Source organism: Mustelus asterias, chromosome 2 (genome assembly GCF_964213995.1).
Source record: "Mustelus asterias chromosome 2, sMusAst1.hap1.1, whole genome shotgun sequence".
NCBI lineage: Eukaryota > Metazoa > Chordata > Chondrichthyes > Carcharhiniformes > Triakidae > Mustelus > Mustelus asterias.
The window spans coordinates 14,865,717-14,889,526 of record NC_135802.1 but is presented as its reverse complement, the minus strand read 5'-3'; the positions used below and the strand labels follow the sequence as shown (position 1 = coordinate 14,889,526).

The 23,810-nt window shown below is 46.6% G+C and overlaps 1 protein-coding gene across 1 annotated transcript in view; it reads left to right on the top strand.

The window, feature by feature from the left end:
• The window catches only part of scn5lab (sodium channel, voltage gated, type V-like, alpha b), a 197,793-nt gene that overhangs the window by 156,883 nt on the left and 17,100 nt on the right, over window positions 1-23,810 (top strand). The window contains exons 20-23 of the mRNA XM_078231635.1: window positions 11,397-11,672; window positions 20,068-20,121; window positions 22,648-22,785; window positions 23,488-23,592. Of these exons, the coding sequence (XP_078087761.1) occupies window positions 11,397-11,672; window positions 20,068-20,121; window positions 22,648-22,785; window positions 23,488-23,592 (573 nt within the window). The remainder of the gene's footprint in view (window positions 1-11,396; window positions 11,673-20,067; window positions 20,122-22,647; window positions 22,786-23,487; window positions 23,593-23,810) is intronic.

The following is a 23,810-nucleotide window of genomic DNA, read 5'->3' as shown; positions in this document are numbered from 1 at the left end:
CAGCTTAAAGCTAACTTTGCCATTAGATGGCAGATTTTGTGTTGCTGTTTAAGCTTATTCTTTGTTCCTCTGTTGCAGAGAGTTCAAAGCTGAATTGATCTGACATTAACCGGGCGGGTTTCCACCTCACCTCATTGGAACTTTGCTGATTATAGGAAATCTGTCATTCCTCACTAACTGTCTTCTGCAAACTCAATCCTGCACATCTCAGACTCATTTTGTTCCTCACATTGAACCATGTTACCTCGCTGACCTTCTCAGGAATGGCTGATGATATTCCAAAATGTGGACAGGTTAAGGTTTTCCCACTTTGATAGCTTCAGGTCGACATTTTTCTATGGATGGCTTGAGTCCACAAATTGAGAGAGTAAAGTAAAGTTTATTTATTCGTCACATGTAAGGCTTACATTGCAATGAAGTTACTGTGAAAACCCCCTCGTCACCACACTCCAGCGCCAGTTTGGGTACACTGAGGAGAATTTAGCATGGCCAATATACACCTTACCAGCACAACCTTTGGACTGTGGGAGGAAACCGGAGCACCCGGAGGAAACCCATGCAGACACGGGGAGAACGTGCAGACTCCGCACAGATAGTGACCCAAGCCAGGAAACAAATCCGGGTCCCTGGTGCTGTGAGGCAGCAGTGCTAACCACTGTGCCACCGTCCCAAGAAGTGGCTTCCGATTGCTAAATTGTCCCTCAGTGTCAGGAAGATTAGGGTGGCACAGTGGTTAGCACTGCTGCCTCGCAGCGCCAGGGACCCGGGTTCAATTCTCGACTTGGTTCACTGTCTGTGCGGAATCTGCACATTCTCCCCATGTCTGCGTGGGTTTCCTCCGGGTGCTCCGGTTTCCACCCACAGTCCGAAAAACATACTGGTTAGATGCATTGGCCATGCTAAATTCTCCCTCAGTGTACCCGCACAGGTGCCGGAGTGTGGCGACTGGGGGAATTTCACAGTAACTTTATTGCAGTGTTAATGTAAGTCTACTTGTGACATTAATAAATAAACTTTAAATATGTGGGGTTACGGGGATGGGGCCTGGGTGGGATTGTGGTCAGTGCAGACTCGATGGGCCGAATGGCCTCCTTCTGCACTGTGGGGATTTTATATAATGTTATCACCTGGGTAGTTGAGGCAGGCAAAGCAGATAAGTGCCAGGTTAGACTGCAAACAAAGCTGGTTTAGCCGATGTCTGCGTCAGTAGTTAGTAGTGATTGTACAATTAGGAGCACTAGGTTAGGGAGAGGGTGCTTCCTGGTCCCATACAAACATAGAAGATAGAAGCAGGAGGAGGCCATTTGGCCCTTCGAGCCTGCTCCGCCATTCATCACGATCATGGCTGATCGTCCAACTCAATAGCCTAATCCTGCTTTCCCCCTAAAACCTTTGATCCCATTCACCCCAAGTGCTATATCCAGCCACTCTTGATCATGAGCCGGCAACCCTGGCAACAAACTTGCCTTTAATGCATTAAAACTTACCGCGTTTGCCACCAATAATTGACACCAAGACACAAAAGGAGATGGTAGGCGCCTCGGAAGCTTGGTTTAAGAGGGAGGTTTTAAGGAGTGTTCAGCAAAGGGGTGAAGCGACCACCTTTTGGGATTATAACTGGATGCCTCTGAATCAGCAGTCCCCCTCCCTAAACAAAATTTGACACCTCGGCTACATCAGGAGATATTAGGGCAGGTGACCCAAAAACTTCAGGCGAGACTTTCCTCTCCCGACACCGACGGGCATCGTCTCATGCAGGATGGGAAAATTTGGAGGGCCATTAGAAGTCAGCAGCTCTCCAAATTTCCCAGTCCGCCCACGACAATGCCCGCTGGTGTCTGGAACAGAAAATACCCCCCCTTGGATAAAGAGATTGGCTTTAATCCACCAAAGGACAATTTACCATGGCCAATCCACCTAACCTGCACTCCAAAAATCTAAAATTAAAAGGTGACCATTATAATTGTCGTAAAAACCCATCTGCTTCACTAATGCCCTTTAGGGAAGGAAATCTGCCGTCCTTACCTGGTCTGGCCCACATCTGACTCCAGAGCCACAGCAATGTGGTTGACTTAAATGCCCTCAGGATGGGCAATAAATACTGACCCAGCCAGCGACGCCCACATCCCATGATCGAATAGACTATGCACCTCAGGACTAATGAGGCAGTCCAGCGGAGATCCTGTTTGCCTGCCTCTGCCTTTACAAAGGAGACTATTACAAAGCTAGGCATTCTCTTGGAGGATGATGGGCAGGTAACCTCTGCAAGTCCATGTTTACACCATCTGATCTTCCAAGCTGGCGAGAGATACCATGTTTGCAGATGCATCGAGTGAGTGGTGGAAACTTTGTTTGTAAAGGCAGTGGGTGACCTTGCAGTCACATCTTCGTGCGCAAAAATGGAATTTGTTGGGACTTAGTATCAGAATGAGCATTTACCCACAATGCTGCTGCTACGCTGGGTGTCAGGAGTGAGTGACCTGACCTGCACTCAGCTACTTTCCCACACAAGGGATTGATTCACCTGTTCATCCTCTCAGAGGCAGAGAATCCCATGGTGCACAGTGCCAGTCACAACTCTATTGCACAGAAAGAGGCCATTTGGCCCATCATGCCCTTGCCAGCTCTATGAAAAGAGCCATCCAATTAATCCTAGCCCCCCAACTCCCCTTCCTTTTTCACTAAATCCCTGCAAATGCAGAACTACATAAGGGACCTTGGGGTTTAAGTCGGTAGCTCCCCGAAAGTGGCCACACAAGTAGATAGGGTGGTAAAGAAGGTGTATGGCGTGCTTGCCTTTATTGGTCTGGACATTGAGTGCAAGAGTCAGGATGTCACATTGCAGCTTTATGAAACTTTGGTTAGGCCGCACTTAAGAGTATTGCGTTCAATTCTGGTCGCCACATTACAGGAAGGATGTGGAGGCTTTGGAGAGGGTGCAGAAGAGCTTTACCACAATGCTGCCTGGATTAGCAGGTATGAGCTATAAGCAGAGGCTGGACAAACTAGGGTCGTTTTCTCTGGAGCGGCGGAGGCTGAGGGGAGACCTGATAGAAGTCTATAAAATTATGAAAGACATAAATAGGGTTGACAGTCAGAATCTTTTTCCCAGAGTTGAAATGTCTAATGCTAGGGGGTGTGCACTTAAGGTGAGAGTGTGAAAGTTCAAAGGAGATGTGAGGGGCAGGTTTTTTACACAGAGAGTGGTAGGTGTTTGGAACGCACTGCCAGGGGTGGTGGTGGAGGCAAATATACGAGGGGCATTTAAGGGGCATTTAGATAAGCACATGAATATGCAACGAATAGAGGGATATGGACCAAGGGCAGGCAGAAGGGATTAGCTTAATTTGGCGTCATGTTCAGTACAACATCGTGGGCCAAAGGGCCTGTTCCTGTGCTGTACTGTTCTATGTTCTAATTTTCCACCAAAGATCATTGGGTGGCAATGTGACTCAGAATCTATTGCATCATTTAAAGAGGCAAGTGTAGTCACCATAGCCTAAGAAAAGCTTTTTACAGCATTTAACGTGATGGATGTTGGAACTTGCTGCTCTCTAATGGCTCTCACTATCAAATTCCAAACTGCAACATCTATTCAGCCTCTTGAAAGAATTGCCAGTAAATGCCTGATTTTGTCCCATTATCTCAAATGTTGACAGGCATTTCTCGAGCCAGTATGTGGAAAGCCGCATCCACCGGTTAATGCATCTGCTTAATGACAAAACATCGCAAGATTTATTTATCTGGATACGATACCTTCAGATGCTTTCTGACCAGTTCTCTCTCACTGAAACGTTTAGCCTCAAACGGAGAGATTCATGTTACTTCAAGAATGCTCCGGTTTCCTCCCACACTGCAAAGATGTGCGGGTTAGGTAGATTGGCCATGATAAATTGTCCATTAGTGTCAGGGGGATTAGCAGGGTAAATATATGGGGTTACAGGAATAGGGTCCAGTTTCTCCCACATTCTGCTGGTTCGGTGCGTTGGCCATGCTAAATTCTCCCTCAGTGTACCCGAACAGGCGCCGGAGTGTGGTGACTAGGGGATTTTCACAGTAACTTCATTGCAGTGTTAATGTAAACCTACTTGTGACACTAATAAATAAACTTTGAAAAAACATTAAAACTTGAACTTTAAAATTTAAACTTTGGGTTTAAAAACACTGAGATGTGAAGGGAGACACGCCCCAACCCTATTGCACAGTTGGTTAACCTCAGCGTTACTGGACCATGTCCTGGGTTTGATCCTTTGAAACACAATAGCCAGTGCAAGCAGAAATTTGGCACTATAGCTAAAGTCATGTTGAAATCTGAAAGGTATTGGGCACCATTTTTAGGTAGTTCTTATCACAGGAGAACAAAAAGGGACCTTAATATGCTTCATTTATCATACAATTTAATATTATGAATAGATTGTTTCCACTTTGGGTCCATGAGGGCGGCGCGGTAGCACAGTGGTTAGCACTGCTGCCTCACAGCTCCAGGGACCTGGGTTCGATTCCTGGCTTGGGTCACTGTCTGTGTGGAGTTTGCACATTCTCCCCGTGTCTGCGTGGGTTTCCTCCGGGTGCTCCGGTTTCCTCCCACAGTCCAAAGATGTGCTGGTTAGGTTGATTGGTCATGCTGAAATTGTCCCTTAGTGTCCTGAGATGCGTAGGTTAGAGGGATTAGCGGGTAAATGTGTAGGGATATGGGGGTAGGGCCTGGGTGGGATTGTGGTCGGTGCAGACTCGATGGGCCAGATGGCCTCTTTCTGCACTGTAGGGATTCTATGATTCTATGAATGCAAGACAATTGCTAATAAATCCAATGGGAAAATAAGAGGGAGCAAATCATAGAAACCCTACAGTGCAGAAGGAGGCCATTCGGCCCATCGAGTCTGCACCAACCACAATCCCACCCAGGCCCTACCCCCACATATTTTACCCACTAATCCCTCTAACCTACGCATCTCAGGACTCTAAGGGGCAATTTTTATCCTGGCCCATCAACCTAACCCACACATCTTTGGACTGTGGGAGGAAACCGGAGCACCCGGAGGAAACCCACGCAGACACGAGGAGAATGTGCAAACTCCACACAGACAGTGACCCGAGCCGGGAATCGAACCCAGGACCCTGGAGCTGTGAAGCAGCAGTGCTAACCACTGTGCTACCGTACCGTGGTGAGAATGTGGCACTCAATACCAAAGCAACTGGTTGAGACAAATAGCTTAGATGCTTCCAGAAAGAAACTGATTGATTCATTCATTATCGTCACATGTATTGGGATACAGTGAAAAGTATTACTTCTTGCAAGATGTTACAGATAAAAACATATCGTACATAGAGGAGAAGGAGAGGAGAGGGCGCAGAATAAGTTGTTGAGTTGGAATGAAGCTTTGGAAGCAGAGAACGAGAGTAAACGATAGAATTAGAAGGTATGCTGGGCATAGCTTGCAAGAAGTCGCCTCACTCTGCAAGTGCATGAGTGAGAAAGGGACTAGAAAGATAAGCTGAAAGGCAGACCCCTCGAGTTTTACAGCACAGAAACAGGCCCTTCGACTCATCATGTCTGCACCGGCCACCGAGCACCTATCTATTATAATCCCATTCCCAGAGTTGAGACAGAGGATAAAGGAGTTAATTCATGGGCAGTGTAAACATCAGTGTGGGCTGGTCAGGTCAAATGGCCTGTTGCTCTGCCGTGTATTCTATGTAGTTCAGTATAACCGGAAGGGAGTAACTAGCAGCGCGAATCCACGGCACTTCCGGACTGAGGTCAGTTGTGAAGAGGTAAATTCTGGAGCATTCAAATCGAACAGGATTGCAAACCTGAACCACCACACCTGTCCATTTGGTCATTTTCTTTGTTGAACTTTCTTAAAAGCATTTTCCAGAAACAGGAAAAAAATACACACACACACAATTGCGCTCCAAAAATTGTGAGGAGAAAGTCTTCACATGTTTTTGACACCTTGAGATTGTCTTCCATTTTGTCAGAACAATCCCCCCCCTTCCCTCAGTGAAAAACATACTCTATAGCACGTATAGCGCATGCGATATTCCAGAATATCAAGCATGTTGCATTTCTGATCAAAGGTTAAGGCAACTTACTATATACCCATTGAATGCACCAAGTGTCAGGTAATTCTGGAATCTTGCTGATATTCTCTTTCTCCTTCTAACGTTTTGATAAAATTAATGGTTCTGTTTTGGTTTTGGATGCCATCTTGAAATGGGATATATAATAAGTCATCTTGTTGTGTCCACTGGCAGGTTGGATGATCAAAGCATTATGGGTAACTGGCAGCCATTTTAGTTTGGGCCTGTTTATTAGGGTTGCCAACATTCCCAGAGTTTCCCTCGCATGGTCACCTGACCTCGACCGCACCCGCTCCACCCCGCACCCTCCCGCCAGTGGTCCTCTGACACCTCCCTCTTTGTGATATCCTGTCTTGTCATGTCAATGGAAAGCACTGGCATATCAACCAAACAGCCGTTTCCAATATATTTACAACTGCTAAATGACAAGTATTCAAAGCAAAGAAAGAAACCATTTTCTTTCCAATGTCCCTATGAATTTTGCTCCTGGAATTCCCAGGAAATTAATTAATCTTTGATTCCTGAAGACTCCAGGGGAGGCAGTGGCGTAGTGGTATTGTCGCTGGACTAGTAATCCAGAGACCCAGGATGAACCTCTGGGGTTCGAATCCCACCACAGCAGATGGTGAAATTTGAATTCAATGAAAAATCTGGAATTAAAAATCTACTCATGACCGTGAAACCATTGTCGATTGTCAGAAAAATCCATCTGGTTCGCTATTGTCCTTTAGGGAAGGAAATCTTCCCTCCTGACCTAAATGTGACTCCAGAGCCACAGCAATGTGGTTGACTCTCAACTGCCCTCTGAAATGGCCTAGCAAGTCACTCGGTTCAAGGGCAATTAGGCATGGGCAATAAATGTTGACCCAACCAGCGACGTCCACATCCCGTGAACGAATAAAAAAAATGTCCTGGAAGTTGGCAACCCCATGAACAATTCTGACAACCAAGCAAACATTCAGCAAAGTGAGTCTTCCCCAATCGGTCACCACATCATTCTGCATTGCATTCTGTCTGTCAGAATGTTTGCAACACAGGCGAGGCCCTGGAGTGTATCTTGGGCTGGGGGGGAAGGATTGGAATCGAACAGGACACATTGATCTAGATGCTTTGAATCTGACGGCCTGCCTCTGACACCGAGTCCATTCTTACCATGGAGGCTCTAATGGTAAAATGGCTGATGTTGCATGTTATTGAGTTGTGCATGGATTTGTAAATGAAGCCATATTTCTTACTCAAGACATAGAGAGGCTGATAACGCTGGTTCCTTGATACTCTCATTCACATCGGGAATATCCACTCACATACGCAGTCAATGGGAATCCCGTCTCCCACTTCAGACTGGCCGAGGGGTAAAGTAGGTCGAAGGAAAGTTTAGCAGATCCCAAGGCGAACATGCCATCCGCCCCACCTTATATTTTCATGCTCCCTGTAACTCAAATAGCTGGACTATTCACCACGTGACCTCCAACTGCACCACCCCCACACTCCCGCCATCGGTCTGCTGACTCACCCAAGCTCCTGACGCTTGGCCTTCTCACAACCAGTGTGAAAGTAAATAGACTCTTCATCGGCCAATTGGATGATTTCCGCCAGTCAGTGAAATGCCACTTTCTTTCCCCACAATAGCCAATGCTATAAAACTTTTTCAGTTTTGGGCCCCATATCTAAGGAAGGGTGTGCTGGCCTTGGAAAGGGTCCAGCGGAAGTTCACAAGAATGATCCCTGGAATGAAGAGCTTGTCGTATGAGTAACGGCTAAGGACTCTGGGTCTGTACTCGTTGGAGTTTAGAAGGATGAGGGGGGGATCTTATTGAAACTTACAGAATACAGCGAGGCCTGGATAGAGTGGACGTGGAGAGGATGTTTCCACTTGTAGGAAGAAGTAGAACCAGAGGGCACAACCTCAGGCTAAAGGGATGATCCTTTAAAACACAGATGAGGAGGAATTTCTTCAGCCAGTGAGTGGTGAATCTGTGGAACTCATTGCCACAGAAGGCTGCGGAGGCCGGGTCATTGAGTGTCTTTAAGACAGAGATAGATAGGTTCTTGATTAATAAGGGGATTGGGGTTATGGGGAAAAGACAGGAGAATGGGGATGAGAAAAAGACCAGGCATGATTGCATGGCGGAGCGGACTCGATGGGCCGAGTGGCCTCATTCTGCTCCTGTGTCTTATGGTCTTATGATCAAAGATAAAAGATTTATAAACTGTAATTTCTTATTGCCCTCTGATTTATCGCTTGGGTGTCCTGGAGATTATCTCCAATTCCTCGAGACTCCAAGGCCATTTTCTGGAGGGATGGTAACCTATACCCAGATGATCCAACAGCCTCTGGAACGGGAAATCTGTCCTGTTAATTTTTAGGAAATGAGTGCAAACCCTTTGGACTCAATAAGCCCATCTGCAGTTAATAAAGTATAATGGCCGGAATTTTCCAAGCACAAACCAGGCATGTTGCGATAATGCCTGACTACCTCTTTTTTTAAAACACACAAGTTAAAAGAAAGCAAAAGCGAGATTAAACTAAATCCTGACCCGACCTAAAAAAATACACACAACTTGAATCCCTGCAAACTGGCACAGCAGGTACAAATTAGAGACCAAACAGATGGGTAGTTTGGGAGGAAAATATCTTTATTGTCCTTGCCCCCTCCAAGCAACAGCCATCTTCAAAAATCATGAACACGTCTGGCTTTATTTTACTGATCGGCGTAATCTCCTGCGAATTTCATCCAGGCTCCATGGAGATTTTGTTGAAATTTTCATCCACTGGGTGTGTGGAGGAGAGATTGCTTGGGTTTCTGTAGCCAGGGGTGTAGCAAATAGCAAACAACAGAGACAGGCCCAGCACCGGGGGATCAATAGCAACAAATCGTGCAGATTGCAAAACACATTCCCGTGACACTCTGAAGCAAGTTGTACATGCTCTGTGCAAATGAAGAGAAGGGGTAGTTTATTGCAAGGAACCGAAAGGGCATTTCATCAGCTGTTGAGGGAGGAGGGATGAATGAGATCTGCCAGGTTACACGGAAATTTAATACGGTCGAAGGCGACTTTAACTGCTTCCTCACGTTACATACTTATGCCAGACTTGGTGAAAGGCAGATGATAACACATTATTACACTCTGTACAAATGCCATCATTTCTTCATACCATGTGACTAATAAATATGTTGGGTGTCATTACCTGAATACAAATCTGTGCATCTCAATAGTGTATTGATACATACGCCACACCATTGCTGAAAGCTGACAGCACATCTGGTACTGCATAGTTCCGTACATGTGTGTGTTGTGAACTAGTCGGACTGTCCGGACAACAGAGCGGAGGAGATGGCAATCTGGGAATGATGATGAGATGGAGTCAATAGACTGGCATCTCAGGTCAGCGCAGAAGCCATCTGGTGGTTCGAATTGCGCTGTCTGATATTAGTAACAAACGCATGGGTTAAATTGCGTGGGTTAATTTCTTTTCTGGACAGTGGCAGAGGAATTGTGCACATAAACGTGTTAACCCCCCTCCATTACTAAGATCACACAGTGCACTCTCAGCCCAATGAGCCGTAGATGTTAGAAGATGGCATGCAGTTTCTGTGTGATGGTGTGCAGTACACGTACCAGTGTCAGCATTTACACGGGTGTGTGCTGTATGTTATGTGTTATTGCCTTCGCTTTTATAGTGGATTAATGTGTTTTTACGCGATGGCTCGCACGTGGGAGTGTTTCGGAAAGTGGTCAGTTCGAAACTGGGCTATGCAATTTTGAGATCCCATTCTCGGGCGGCACGGTGGCACAGTGGTTAGCGCTGCTGCCTCATGGCGCCAGGGACCTGATTCCCGGTTTGGGTCGCCGTCTGTGCGGAGTTTGCACGTTCTCCCCGTGTCTGTGTGGGTTTCCTCCTACAGTCTGAAAGACGTGCTGGTTAGGCAGATTGGCCGTGCTAAATTCTCCCTCAGTGTACCCGAACAGTGTGGCGACTGGGGGATTTTCACAGTAACTTCATTGCAGTGTTAATGTAAGCCTTCTTGTGACTAATAAACAAACTTAAAACTGGTTGCTACCTCAATACAAGAAAGATCTGGATGATAGAAAATGTGGTTTCTAATATTTCATGTTGCAATTACTGTCAGTCAAAGTTGGACATCTGAAAACATCCAACTGAATGATAGGAGACATATTATTGTCGGAATTTTATGACCTCGTTTGGACGAGGCTCGTAAAATCCCGCCCGAGGCCAACGGAGAATTCCGTTCTGCGAGCCTCGCCCGCCCCGGAATCGGTAAAATTCCGGCCATAGATTGAGATGCCAAAATAAATACCCAGTTAACAGATGCTGACCACCCTGACATTCCCTCCATGCCTGGATAACCTTGTCTTTTTTTTTTAAATAAAGCTTTTAAATTGGATTTTCAAACAGTGATTGTTCTCCAGTGAAGAATCGAGGAAACGCAATAACAATATGTGACTGCATGTGAAATGTCCTCACTGCACGTTCTTTAACAGTTAATGGGCATGTAAAAATCCAGCCTCACGTAGTTGTATGGTTCGGTTGCCTGAGCTGAACCGTTATGGTCTATTACGCTACTGTCCACGGTCGCCTGCTCTCTTATTACGTTGTACCCCTCTGGGCTGGCAGATAAAACATTTGGGGAATTAACAAAAAATTAACCAACAACAGGTTCTATTGGGTGGCTGCTTTCGAATTGTACAGAAGCAACATCACTGCCCTGTCCATAGGAGTTTACTTTGGAAACATTTGGGATATCCAATGGATAAAGCCTCCTGCGGAAGCCTAATGCTGTCCTCAGGATCAGAGGCGCTCAGTTCCAGTTATTCTGGGTTTGAGGACCAGTACGTGAAATGCCCCAGTCAGAAATTAGACACGGAATCATTCTGCACTGGTTCCATCAGCCTGTGGGACAACAGGAACTGTGACACTCTATGGATCCCCATCTTCCAATTCCTGAGACTTGGACTAACACTGCCTTTGAGACAGTGGCGGCACATTCGCCCGCTAGTTTGAGAACCAGTGTGATCGGACACCAGGCTACACTCGGGATAAATGCCAATGGGATGAAACAGGATTCCAGGGTCTCCCTACCTTGCAAGTCCTGTCTCTCAACAGTTGCCCCATTCCCTCTTCCTCTCTCATTTCTTTGGAGAAGAGAGGAGAAGCTGAGAAAATTCTAAAAGGGTTTAACCTGCTGCCAGATGACAAAGGGGGACTTAGTAATTGGATGCAGTGCCGTCCACTCTGCACACTGTCAGTCTCCAAATTTCTAATCTTTTTCCCAATTGATCTGGTTTAGGTGGTGGTCAACGCACTGGTTGGTGCCATCCCATCCATCATGAATGTTTTATTCGTCTGTCTCATCTTCTGGCTAATATTTAGCATCATGGGAGTCAACCTCTTCGCAGGCAAATTCTACAAGTGTAAGAATATGACCAGCGGAGAGTCCTTACCCATCAGCTTAGTCAACAACAAGAGCGACTGCGAATTACTCAACAATACCAACTTGCGATGGCACAACGAAAAGGTTAACTTCGATAATGTCTGTATGGGCTACCTTGCCCTATTGCAGGTGGTAAGTGTTGAAAAAAAAGTCTTGATGATGTTATGGTACTCTTCGCCCGGTTGTCCCCCACTTCCCCATTCCACCTCTCCCCCAGCGTTTACTTGGTATAAGCACTGTCCATAGAATCATATAACACAAAAGGAAGCGATTTGGCCCTTTGTTCCTATTCGGCTCTTTAAAAGAACTATCTGGTTTCTCTCACTCTGTCAGCCCCTCCCAACCGCTCTGGCCCGCTAACCCTGGACACCAGAAGGAAAGAATGTATAAGAACATTACATCAAAGAGCATTTGATTACAATTTGACATATTAACCTAGCAACACTTTTTCATAGCACTCAATAAAATGGTTGTTGGAAATTTGTCTTCCAATAGCTCACAGCATGAGATATCATGGCAAGTTTTTTCCAGGGTGGAAGAGTCAATTACTAGGGGGTATAGGTTTAAGGTGCGGGGGGCAAGGTTTAAAGTAGATGTACGAGGCAAGTTTTTTACACGAAGGGTGATGGGTGCCTGGAACTCGCTGCCGGGGGAGGTAGTGGAAGCGGATACGATAGTGACTTTTAAGGGGTGTCTTGATAAATACATGAATAGGATGGGAATAGAGGAATATTGAGCCTGGAAGGGTAGGGGGTTCTAGTTCAGTCGGGCAGCATGGTCGGTGCACGCTTGGAGGGCCGAAGGGCCTGTTCCTGTGTTGTAATTTTCTTTGTTCTTTCTTTTCTTTCTTTCTTGATTTCCTTCATGGCTTTACCCAGCAGTGAATTTCCTCAAGCTTGGATTGCTCTACAGGGAGCCAGTATTGACTTGTTGGGCCAAATAGCCTCCTTCTGTGCGCCCACAAACTTGAAACATTATCCCGTGTTCCTCATGTTTTGGCATCGGATCATAAGGAAAAAAGGGTTTGAGTTTGTTCAACAATATTGGGCAGCACGGTGGCACAGTGGTTAGTACTGCTTCCTCACAGCACCAGGGACCCGGGTTCAATTCCCAGCATGGGTCACCGTCTGTGTGGAGTCTGCACGTTCTCCTCATGTCTGCGTGGGTTTCCTCCGGGTGCTCCAGTTTCTTCCCACAGTCTGAAAGATGTGCGGGTTGGGTTGATTGGCCGTGCTAAATTGCCCTTTAGTGTCAGACGGATTAGCACCTACGTTTTCCTCTAAATCATTTATATATAACAAACAACAGAGGTCCCAGCACTGATCCTTGTGGAACACCGCTTGTCACAGACCTCCGGTTAGAAAAATACCCTTCCACTGCTACTCTCTGCTTTCTATGCCCAAGCTAGTTTTGTATCCACCTTACCAGCTCACCTCAGATCCCATATGACTTCACCTTCTGTATCAGCCTGCCATGAGGAACCTTATCGAAGGCTTTATTAAAGTCCATGTATACAACATCCACTGCCCTGCCCTGGTCAATTTTTCTTGTCACTTCCTCAAAGAATCAAGTTTGCGAAACATAACCTCCCCATCACAAAACCATACTGCCTATCACTAATAAGCCTATTCTCTTCCAGATGTGAGTACATCCTGCCCCTAAGAATCTTCATTGCAGTGTTAATGTCAACTTATTTGTGACACTAATAAATACACTTTAAACTGCCAATGCCAGCTTGCTGCTGTGTCTGGGCAGCACTTTGTATCTACAAGTGGTTAAAGGGTGCAGACTGTCAATATGTTTGGTATTTACCTCTGCGTTTGCTCTAATGTGCAGAATAACTCTGCAGAAGCCTCTGAATACAACAGAGACATTCCACACAGGAAGCCTTGACTGTGTCCTCATGGTGGGAATGGATGGGGTGGGGTCTGGCCCCTGTCAGATGATGATTACCCCGTGGGATGGCTTGCATATCTTTCTCGATGATGATAAAATGCACAAACCCATCTACAGATTGACTTGAATATGTTACACCGCACGACAAAATGGACAGGCATTGTTTCAATTTGCCTTAAGGAACTTTCCATTCGCTTGTTTGTCAGGTTCTACATTGCTGCCACCTGCAACCGTCAGAGCAGCAGCTAAGGTGCAGAAATATTTGCCCAGGGAGTGCAAACAAAACACAGTCACGTGACGCCATTTAATTTTACTCCATCCTTAAAGTTGCAAAGCCCAGTGTGGAGAGTGGACAGGGCAAGCCCTTAATCCGTCTCCATGCTTTATCAAATTCAAATTCAATCCAATTCACAGGCGGCGCGGTGGCACAGTGGTTAGCATTGCTGCCTCACAGCGCCCAGGGACCCAGGTTCAATTCCCGGCTTGGGTCACTGTCTGTGTGGAGTCTGCACGTTCTCCCCATGTCTGCGTGGGTTTCCTCCGGGTGCTCTCGGTTTCCCCCACAGTCCAAAAGATGTATGGGTTAAGTGCATTGGCCGTGCTAAATTCTCCCTCAGTGTACCCGAACAGGTGCCGGAGTGTGGCGACTAGGGGATTTTCACAATAACTTCATTGCAGCGTTAATGTAAGCCTACTTGTGATGAATAAATAAGTTTTGCTTTTACTTTACTAACTTCACAATTCGTGGTCCCCACAAGAGAGATACAAGGTCCCAAGCAGATAGGAAAAGACATTGCACCTGATATTGGACTTGGTCTGACACTTGGTCCGGAATTCTCTGGCCGTTCACGCCGGTGGTCCTGCCGGCAGCACACTCCCGCCCACAGGTTTCCCGCCGGTGTGGGGGTCACGTCAATGGGAATTCCCATTGACAGCGGCGGGACCAGAGAATCCCGCTGCTCGCGGACAACACACCACCTCCCCCCGGAGGGAAACACGGGAGGCCGGAGAATCTCACCCTTGATCTTAGCCAAAAGGCCGAGATTTTCCTTGTTGCATTTAGGTTTAGGATACGGATGTGGTGTCATACTCTTTCAAAGTGACAGCAGAGGCATAAGTGGGCTGAATGGCCCCCTGTGCTGCCTGTATCACATGTACATGCACAGCACTAAACAAACCAGAATGAAGGCAGAACTGGAATCAATGTATTAGCTGTGAGGAGAGATTGAATAAACTGGGATTGTTCTCCCTGGAAAGACGGAGGCTGAGGGGCGACCGGATAGAAGTTTATAAAATTATGAGGGGTGTAGATAGGGTGAACAGTTGGAAGCTTTTTCCCAGGGCAGAAATGACAATTACAAGGGGGCACAAGTACAAGATAAGTGGGGAAAGGTTCAGTGGAGATGTGTAGGAAAGGTTTTTTTACACATAGGGCGGTGGAAGCCTGGAATGCACTGCCAAGTGAGGTGGTTGAGGCAGATACATTAGCGACATTTCAGACTTATCTGGATAGACACATGAATAAACGGGGAATAGAGGGATACAGGCGGTTGGTCTAGATAGGATAACGCGATTGGTGCAGGCTTGGAGGGCCGAAGGGCCTGTTCCTGTGCTGTTTGTTGTCCATGCACGCCTCCTATATGTGTGATAAAATTAGCTGGTAGGTGTCGATTATTTTCACACGATCAGCCAGCTGCCCGGAGGTGCTATCCGTGGAACATTCACCGATACCTTCCTCCTCTTCGCCTCATTGAGCTGCTCCTGCATTGATTCATTAGTTTTGTGTGTCTCTGAGCAACTGACCTTTCAGCTACACACCAACCCCCCTGTTCCAATCAGCAATGCACAGAATCGCAGCACTTAATTTGCATTTGAAACGTTCAATCACCCAGATGTAACAGGCAGGCTAAAATTAACACCATTGAGCGATGAACAAACAGAAATGCTTCGCTCTGATAGGATTTCCTTTTGTTGTTCTCATGCAGGGACCTTTGTTTGGATGCAACACAGCAAAGCGCCCACTCCACCACTAATCCTTACAAATTGAAATGGATATTATTTTTAATTATTTTAGAATGTTTCGGTTTTACCCTCAATCAAGTTGAGTTCATCCTAAACTCTGCTATTCATATCCCGGTTTGCGCAGAGTGCTGTTCACCCATTAACCTTGTGTTCACTTGCCCATGTCAGCTCCCGGTCTCCTAAAGTTTATTTATTAGTGTCACAAGTAGGCTTGCATTAATCATACAATCCCCACAGTGCAGAAGGAGGCCATTCGGCCCATCAAGTCTGCACCGACCACAATCCCACCCAGGCCCTATCCCCATAACCCCACATATTTACCCTGCCAATCCCCTTGACACTAAGGGTCAAATTAGCATGGCCAATCAACCATGGCCAATTAACACTGTAATGAAATTGTTGTGGAAATCCCTTACTTGCCACACTCTGACGCCTGTTCGGGTTACACTGAGGGAGAATTTAACACGGCCAATGCACCCTAACCAGCACGTCTTTCGGACTGTGGGAGGAAATTGGAGCACCCGGAGGAAACCCACGCAGACACGGGGAGAACGTGTAGAGTCCACACAAACAGTGACCCAAACCGGGATTCAAACCTGGATCCCCAGCACTGTGAGGCAGCAGTGTTAACCACTGTGCCACAGTGCCAATGTGTCTGAGCTGAATGCAAGACGGATGCTCCCTTCTTGTGAGGTTTCAGAACGAGAGCCAGTCCGAGGAAACATTCACAGCATCAATGGAGGAAAGTAAGATCTTTATAAACACTACTCTGCTGGAACCACACACACACACACATAAACATGTGTGAGAAGACCAGAAATCATTGACAGATTTGAAGGGATTTTGGCATGAATTCTCTGTAATGTAGAAAATGTTGAGTTCCTCCCTCAGAATTAGGCCACTTATTTACTAATGCTCAAAATTTCTGTAGAGTGGGAGCTGGAGCTGAACTCCACAGTGATACAATTGTGATCCATATTCTGGCCTTTTGTAAAGGACACAATGCACTTTGAAAACATTGGCCGCCTGATTCACTTATAGCGCTCCTGTGCATCTGTGTTGCCACAGAGGTCTGTTGGCTTGTGTCCAGGGATGGGGGGATCTTCAAAGAACAAAGAACAAACAACAAAGAAAATTACAGCACAGGAACAGGCCCTTCGGCCCTCTGAGCCTGCACTGACCATGCTGCCCGACTGAATAAAACCCCCTACACTTCCAGGGACCGTATCCCTCTATTCCCATCCAATCCATGTACTTGTCAAGACGCCCCTTAAAAGTCACTATTGTATCTGCTTCCACTACCTCCCCCGGCAGCGAGTTCCAGGCACCCACCACCCTCCATGTAAAAAACCTGCCTCGTACATCTTCAGTGACCAGGTAGCTTGGCAAAGGTCCCTGGGGAAGAGAAGGCTGAGAATGGAAAGATGCCTCCGAAATCATGAGGCATCAGGGCAGAGTTGATAAGGAGAAATTCTTCGCGTTAGCAGAGGAGAACTGGAGGACAATGCTTCAAGTTAACCGGTAAAACAACCAGAGGCGAGGTGAAGAAGATTTAGTTTTATGCAGCGAGTGGTCAGAATGTCGAATGACCTGCCTGAGAGGGTGGTGAAGATAGATTCAAATCTAGCTTTCGAAAGGGGACTGGACAATTACCTGAAGGGACAAGATTTGCAGGGAAATGATGGGATAGGGAGCTGAGTTGCTCAATTGGAGGGACAACATGGATGGATAGACATGGCCTAGATAGAGTGACATGTGGAGAGGATGTTTCCATTAATGGGGGAGACTAGAACTCGAGGGCTCAACACTCCTTTAAAACTGAGATGAGGAGGAATTTCTTCAGCCAGAGGGTGGTGAATCTGTGGAACTCATCGCCACAGAGGGCTGTGAAGGCCAGGTCATTGAGTGTCTTTAAGACAGAGATAGGTAGGTTCTTGATCAATAAGGGGATCAAGGGTTATGGGGAGAAGGCAGGGGAATGGGGATGAGAATCATATCAGACATGATTGAATACTGGAGCAGACTCGATGGGCCGAATGGCCTAATTCTGCTCCTATATCTTATGGTCTTATAGGGTAGAATAGACTCCTTCTGTGCCGTAACCATGCGTTTGTGGCACCAACGTTATGAATTATTTGAAGCGATTCCTTTCCAGAGAGTGCTGACAGAGCACAGATCTTCCTCAAAACACAGGGCGGCACGGTGGCACAGTGATTAGCGTTGCTACCTCATAGCGCCAGGGATCCGGGTTCAATTCCACCCTTGGATGGCTGTCCATGTGGCGTTTCCAAGTTCTCCCCGTGTCTGCGTGGGTTTCCTCTGGGTGCTCCGATTTCCTCCCACACTCCAAAGATGTGCAGGTTAGGTGGATTGGCCATGCTAAATTGCCCCTTAGTGTCCCTGGATGTGTAGGTTAGAGGGGTTAGCGGGGTAAATACTTGGGGTTACGGGGAACAGGTCTGGGTGGGATTGCCCCTTGGTGTCAGATGGGATTGTGTGGGCTTACAGGGATAGGACCTGGGTGGGATTGTTGTCAGAACACACTCGATGGGCTGAATGGCCTCCTTCTGCACTGTAGGTATTCTACTTCTATTGTAAAATCCAAGTACTCTGTAATAATAAGGATAAAATGTATGACCTTAAAATCAGGATTGAGCTAAAGCCAGAAAAACTCAGCAGATCAGACTGTCTGGAATAAAGAGGAGGGGGAGCATGTCAGGTCAGTGACCTTATTGGAACTCCTGGTGCATCAGTTCATAAGCAAGCGCATGATGGGGTGGAAAGCAGGAGAGATTAAATGAGGAAAGGGATGATAGTTTAAAAGCAAAAGGAACCATAATGAGACACGCAAGGAAACAGATGAGGGGATCAGGAGTCCAGCATCTGTCTGTCTTAGCAACACTGAAATCTCCCAACAGCTAACTGTATCCAATGTCATGCATGTCAGTGAAATGCCTCCTAATTGAGGGTCACTGCCAGTTATAAGGATTATTCTTTTCCTCCTTCTTCCCACCCCCGCCACCCCAGTACTTTGAGGGGCAATTATATTGTTAGCCCATTGACTGATGAGACAAGAGCAAAAGAGCTTTCATTCTAAGCCTGAGCAAGCAAAGCCAGCCCTCAGGTAACCTCTGAATAGCAATTTCCGCACTAACCTCCTTACCAGTGCATCTTTAATTCTGCTTTGAGAGATAAACCGAATCACTAAATGGCTTTTCAATTGTCAATCATGTTCAGTGGCTTTTGTGGTTTCGAATCAAGAAATTGGAGCTAATCAGAGTTCTTTTGGTTGAGATGTACGAGTTTTAAAGTTTATTTATTGGTGTCACAAGTAGGCCTACATTAACACTGCTATGAAGTTACTGTGAAAATCCCCCAGTCGCCACAGTCCGGCACCTGTTTGGGTACATTGAGGGAGAATTTAGCATGGCCAATCCACCTAGCCAGCACGTCTTTTGGACTGTGGGAGGAAACTGGAGCACCCGAAGGAAACCCACGCAGACACGGGGAGAACATGCAGACTCCGCACAGACAGTGACCCAAGCCGGGAATCAAACCCGGGTCCCTGGTGCAGTGATGCATCAGTGCTAACCACCAGGCCGGCTTGGGGTTGGGATTGTGGTCAGTGCAGACTTGATGGGCTGAATGGCCTTCTTCTGCACTGTTGGATTCTATGATCAATGATCTCTCTGCCAATGTGGAAAATTGTTCAGGTATGCCTTATCCATAAAAGGCAATCTGATTGGTCACCAGCACATCAGTCTTCTACTCTCAATCAGCAATGTAAGGTGTCATTGAAAGTTCAATTAAGTGCTATTTATATTTCCTACTCATCGGTGCTCAATTTAGGTTCTGTCAGAGCTATTCAGCTCCAAATCTTCGTTCAGAAATAGACAAAAGAGCAGAACTCCAGAGGTGAGGTGAGAGTGACTGCCTTTGACATCAAGGCATTTGACCAAGTGTGGCATCAAGGTGCCCCAGAAAAACTGGACTCGATGGAAATTGAGGAGAAAAGTGCTCCACTGGTTGGCATCATGCCTGGCACAAAGGAAGATTATGGTTGTTGGAAGTGAGTCACCTCAGTCCCAGGGCATCACTGTAGGAGTTCCTCATGCTCATGTCCTAGGCCCAAACATCATCAGCTGCTTCCTCAATGATCTTCCCTCCATCAGAAAGTCAGAAGAGGAGATGTTCGTTAATGATGCACAATGTTCAGCAGCACTATGACACAGTGGTTAGCGCTGCTGCCTCACAGCGCCAGGAACCCGGGTTCAATTCCTGGCTTGGATCACTGTGCGGAGTCTGCACGTTCTCCCCGTGTCTGCGTGGGTTTCCTCCGGGTGCTCCGGTTTCCTCCCGCAGTCTGAAAGACATGCTGGTTAGGTGCATTGGCCGTGCTAAATTCTCCCTCAGTGTACACGAACAGGCGTCAGAGTGTGGCGACTATGGGATTCTCAAAGTAACTTCATTGCATTGTTAATGTAAGCCTACTTGCGACACTAATAAATAAACTAAAATACATTTGCAACTCCTCAAATAATGAAGCAGTCCATGTCAATATGCAGCAGGAAGTGGACACTTCAAATGTTTTTTTCTGTTTCTTTTCCAGGCGACATTCAAAGGTTGGATGAACATAATGTACGCTGCTGTGGATTCACGGAATGTAAGAAAATCATATCTTCTCTTTATTAGATTCCAATTTCAGATTCTATAGGAAGCAATAGGTGTGGTTTAGGAATGGAGGGGGGAGGGTTGTCCTTATCTACCCTCCCCAGCCCCGTACAAAGTCTTAACCGGGTGGGTGCATTGGAAAGTTTAGTTACTTGAGCAGGTAACCAAGGTTTCACTCTCTCAGTACTGCGATGACAATATTGGCCTTCGTGAGACCCTGTCAGCAATGTAGGAACATAAAATCATACAGTATAGAAGAGGCCCTTCGGCCCATCGAGTCAGCACCGACACACAAGTAATGCCTACCTCCCACTTAACCCCATTTACCAGCACTTGGCCCATGGCCTTGACCCTCTCACAGTGGCCGGAATTCTCTCAACCTTCATGCTGGCGGGTTTCTCCTGTCCAGCCAGCGGCATACCCCCCAGACACGGGCTTCCTGGCAGAGTGGCTTCGATGAGAATTCTCATTGACAGTGGCAGGACCAGGAGATCCCACCACCAGTTAACCATATGAAGAGAGACTGGATCGACTGGCTTGTACTCACTGGAATTTAGAAGAATGAGAGGGGACCTCATTGGAAACATAGTAAATCCTGATGGGGCTGGACAGGCTAGATGCAGGAAGAATGTTCCTGATGTTGGGGAAGTGCAGAACGAGGGGGTCACAGTCTAAGAATAAGGGGTAAGCCATTCAGGACTGAAATGAGGAAGAACTTCTTCATAGAACATAGAACATTACAGCGCAGTACAGGCCCTTCGGCCCTCGATGTTGCGCCGACCAGTGGTACCAATCTAAAGCCCCTCTAATCTACACTATTCCAATATCATCCATATGTTTATCCAATAACCATTTGAATGCTCTTAATGCTCAGAGAGTTGTGAACCTGTGGAATTCTCTACCACAGAAAGGTGTTGGGGCCAGTTCGTTAGATATGTTCAAGAGGGAGCTGAACGTGGCCCTTGTGGCTAAAGGGATCAAGGGGTACGGAGAGAAAGCGGGAGTGGGATACTGAAAGTGCAGGATCAGCCATGATCATATTGAATGCTGGTACAGGCTTGAAGGCTGAATGGCCTAATCCTACCCCTATGTTCTATGTTGCTATGCATGTTTCTATGTTACTTCCCACCACTGAGAAACACACTGAAAGGAGGCCAGAGAATCTCACCCAATGAGTCCGGAAGCGACAATGCGGGGGCGTCAGGCCATTTTGTTGCCATTCACTTTGTGCTTTCAGAGCAATCCAGCCAAACGTTTCGAGAATGTTACAAATCCTCGAGACACCATCATCCTCATAAGCTCACTGCTTCTATAAGGAGCTGATTGTATTGCTGAGAAACATCTCAATCAGCTTGCAATCAGTTATACGGAAGTGTACTGGGTTCATTCATGGAAGTCTTTAAAGTTATGAAAGGTTTTGGTGGAGCAGACAGAGAGACAGAGGGAAAGGCCAGTATTTTACTTGACGATGGGTGGTGATAGGAGCCCCTCTGGCCCCAAAAGTAGATTTTCCCATTTGACCCTCGGCCCCCTGAGTTTTTTAGTGCTTGCCTGTCCGGGCCTCGAGGCCTCTTGCCTGCCTCAGCAGCAGCCACCTCTCCTGAAGGCATTGCTGAAGCTTGGAAGCTGCCAGTCCCCTGACTGGATGCACCAGGAATCCACAGCACTTCTTTCACAGAAGAAAAGGGCAAAATGGGATTGGTCTGTGTGACAGGGTGGAAGGCAGGAGGATTCAGTAGCAAAAGGGATTTGATTTGATTTGATTTATTATTGTCACATGTATTAGTATACAGTGAAAAGTATTGTTTCTTGCACGCTATACAGTCAAAGCATACCGTTCATAGAGAAGGAAAGGAGAGAGTGCAGAATGTAGTGTTACAGTCATAGCTAGGGTGTAGAGAAAGATCAACTTAGTGCAAGGTGAGTCCATTCAAAAGTCTGATGGCAGCAGGGAAGAAGCTGTTCTTGAGCCAGTTGGTATGTGATCTCAGACTTTTGTATTTTTTTCCTGACGGAAGAAGATGGAAGAGAGAATGTCCGGGGTGCGTGGGGTCCTTAATTATGCTGGCTGCTTTGCCGAGGCAGCGGGAAGTGTAGACAGTGTCAATGGATGGGAGGCTGGCTTGCGTGATGGATTGGGCTACATTCATGACCCTTTGTAGTTCCTTGCGGTCTTGGGCAGAGCAGGAGCCATACCAAGCTGTGGTACAACCGGAAAGAATACTTTCTATGGTGCATCTGTAAAAGTTGATGAGAGTTGTAGCGGATGATAGTGCAAGGCTGGGGAGGGGGGGGGTGGAAATGGAACAAGGAAAGTGTCACAAAATGGAGTTAGGGGAGACGTAAATAGCAAGAGCAGTTTTTTTCTGGGAAATGGGTTTCCGATCTGAAGTTGTATAATTCAGTGTCGCATCGTGGAGGTTGTAAAGTGTGGAATTTAAAGAAGAGATGCGTCTCTGTTCCTCGAGCTTGTGTTTAGCTTCATTGGAAGATGTTTGTGATTTTTTTTGCTTTCCAGGTTGGGGATCAGCCTGATTATGAGATCAATACCTACATGTATGTGTATTTCGTTATCTTCATCATATTCGGCTCCTTCTTCACCTTGAACCTCTTCATTGGTGTCATCATCGATAACTTCAACCAACAGAAGAGAAAGATAAGTATCAAACCACTTCCAAAGCTCATTTAACGTTTATGTTTGTGTGGCGGGATGTCTCGAGCTTGGCAAAAACTATCCCCCTGCTTAAACCTCTTCACACCCAGGTGCAGAATAATGTATGTCAATAGGGCAGCACGGTGGCACAGTGGTTAGCACTGCTGCCTCACAGCGCCAGGGACCCGGGTTCGATTCCTGGCTTGGGTCTCTGTGCGGAGTCTGCACGTTCTCCCCGTGTCTGCGTGGGTTTCCTCCGGGTGCTCCGATTTCCTCCCACAGTCCAAAAGACGTGCTGGTTAGGTGCATTGGCCATGCTAAATTCTCCCTCAGTGTACCCGAGTGTGGTGACTAGGGGCCTTTCACAGTAACTTCATTGCAGTGTTAATGCAAGTCTACTTGTGACACTAATAAATAAACTTTAAACTTTAATTTGTATTCGCTCATCATCTGACTAAGTAACTGTTCTGTTGCAATTCTGAGAATTTAAACTCTCTTCCATTTATCACTAACAATGTTGAGTAACTGTTATGTATTATACCTGTGTAATCAGTGATGTTGGGGTGCAATGTAATTTTTGAACAGTTTTATTATTATACGGGATGTAATATTTGGGTTTGCACCACAGACAACGAGATTGAAAACTTGTGGTCATATTTTGGCATTACTTTGTTTAAAAAAATAACGGTGCCATTTCCCCTATACCTCGGAGGTCAGGATATCTTCATGACGGAGGAACAGAAGAAGTACTACAATGCTATGAAGAAACTGGGTTCCAAGAAGCCTCAGAAACCTATCCCGAGGCCTTTGGTAAGAACAGAGGAGTAAAGGTGCCATAATAGGGTGGCACGGTGACACAGTGGTTAGCGCTGCTGCCTCACAGCACCATAGACCCAGGTTTGATTCCCTGCTTGGGTCACTGTCTGTGTGGAGTCTGCACGTTCTCCCCGTGTCTGTGTGGGTTTCCTCCGGGTGCTCCGGTTTCCTCCCACAGTCCGAAAGACGCGCTGGTTAGGTGCATTGGCCGT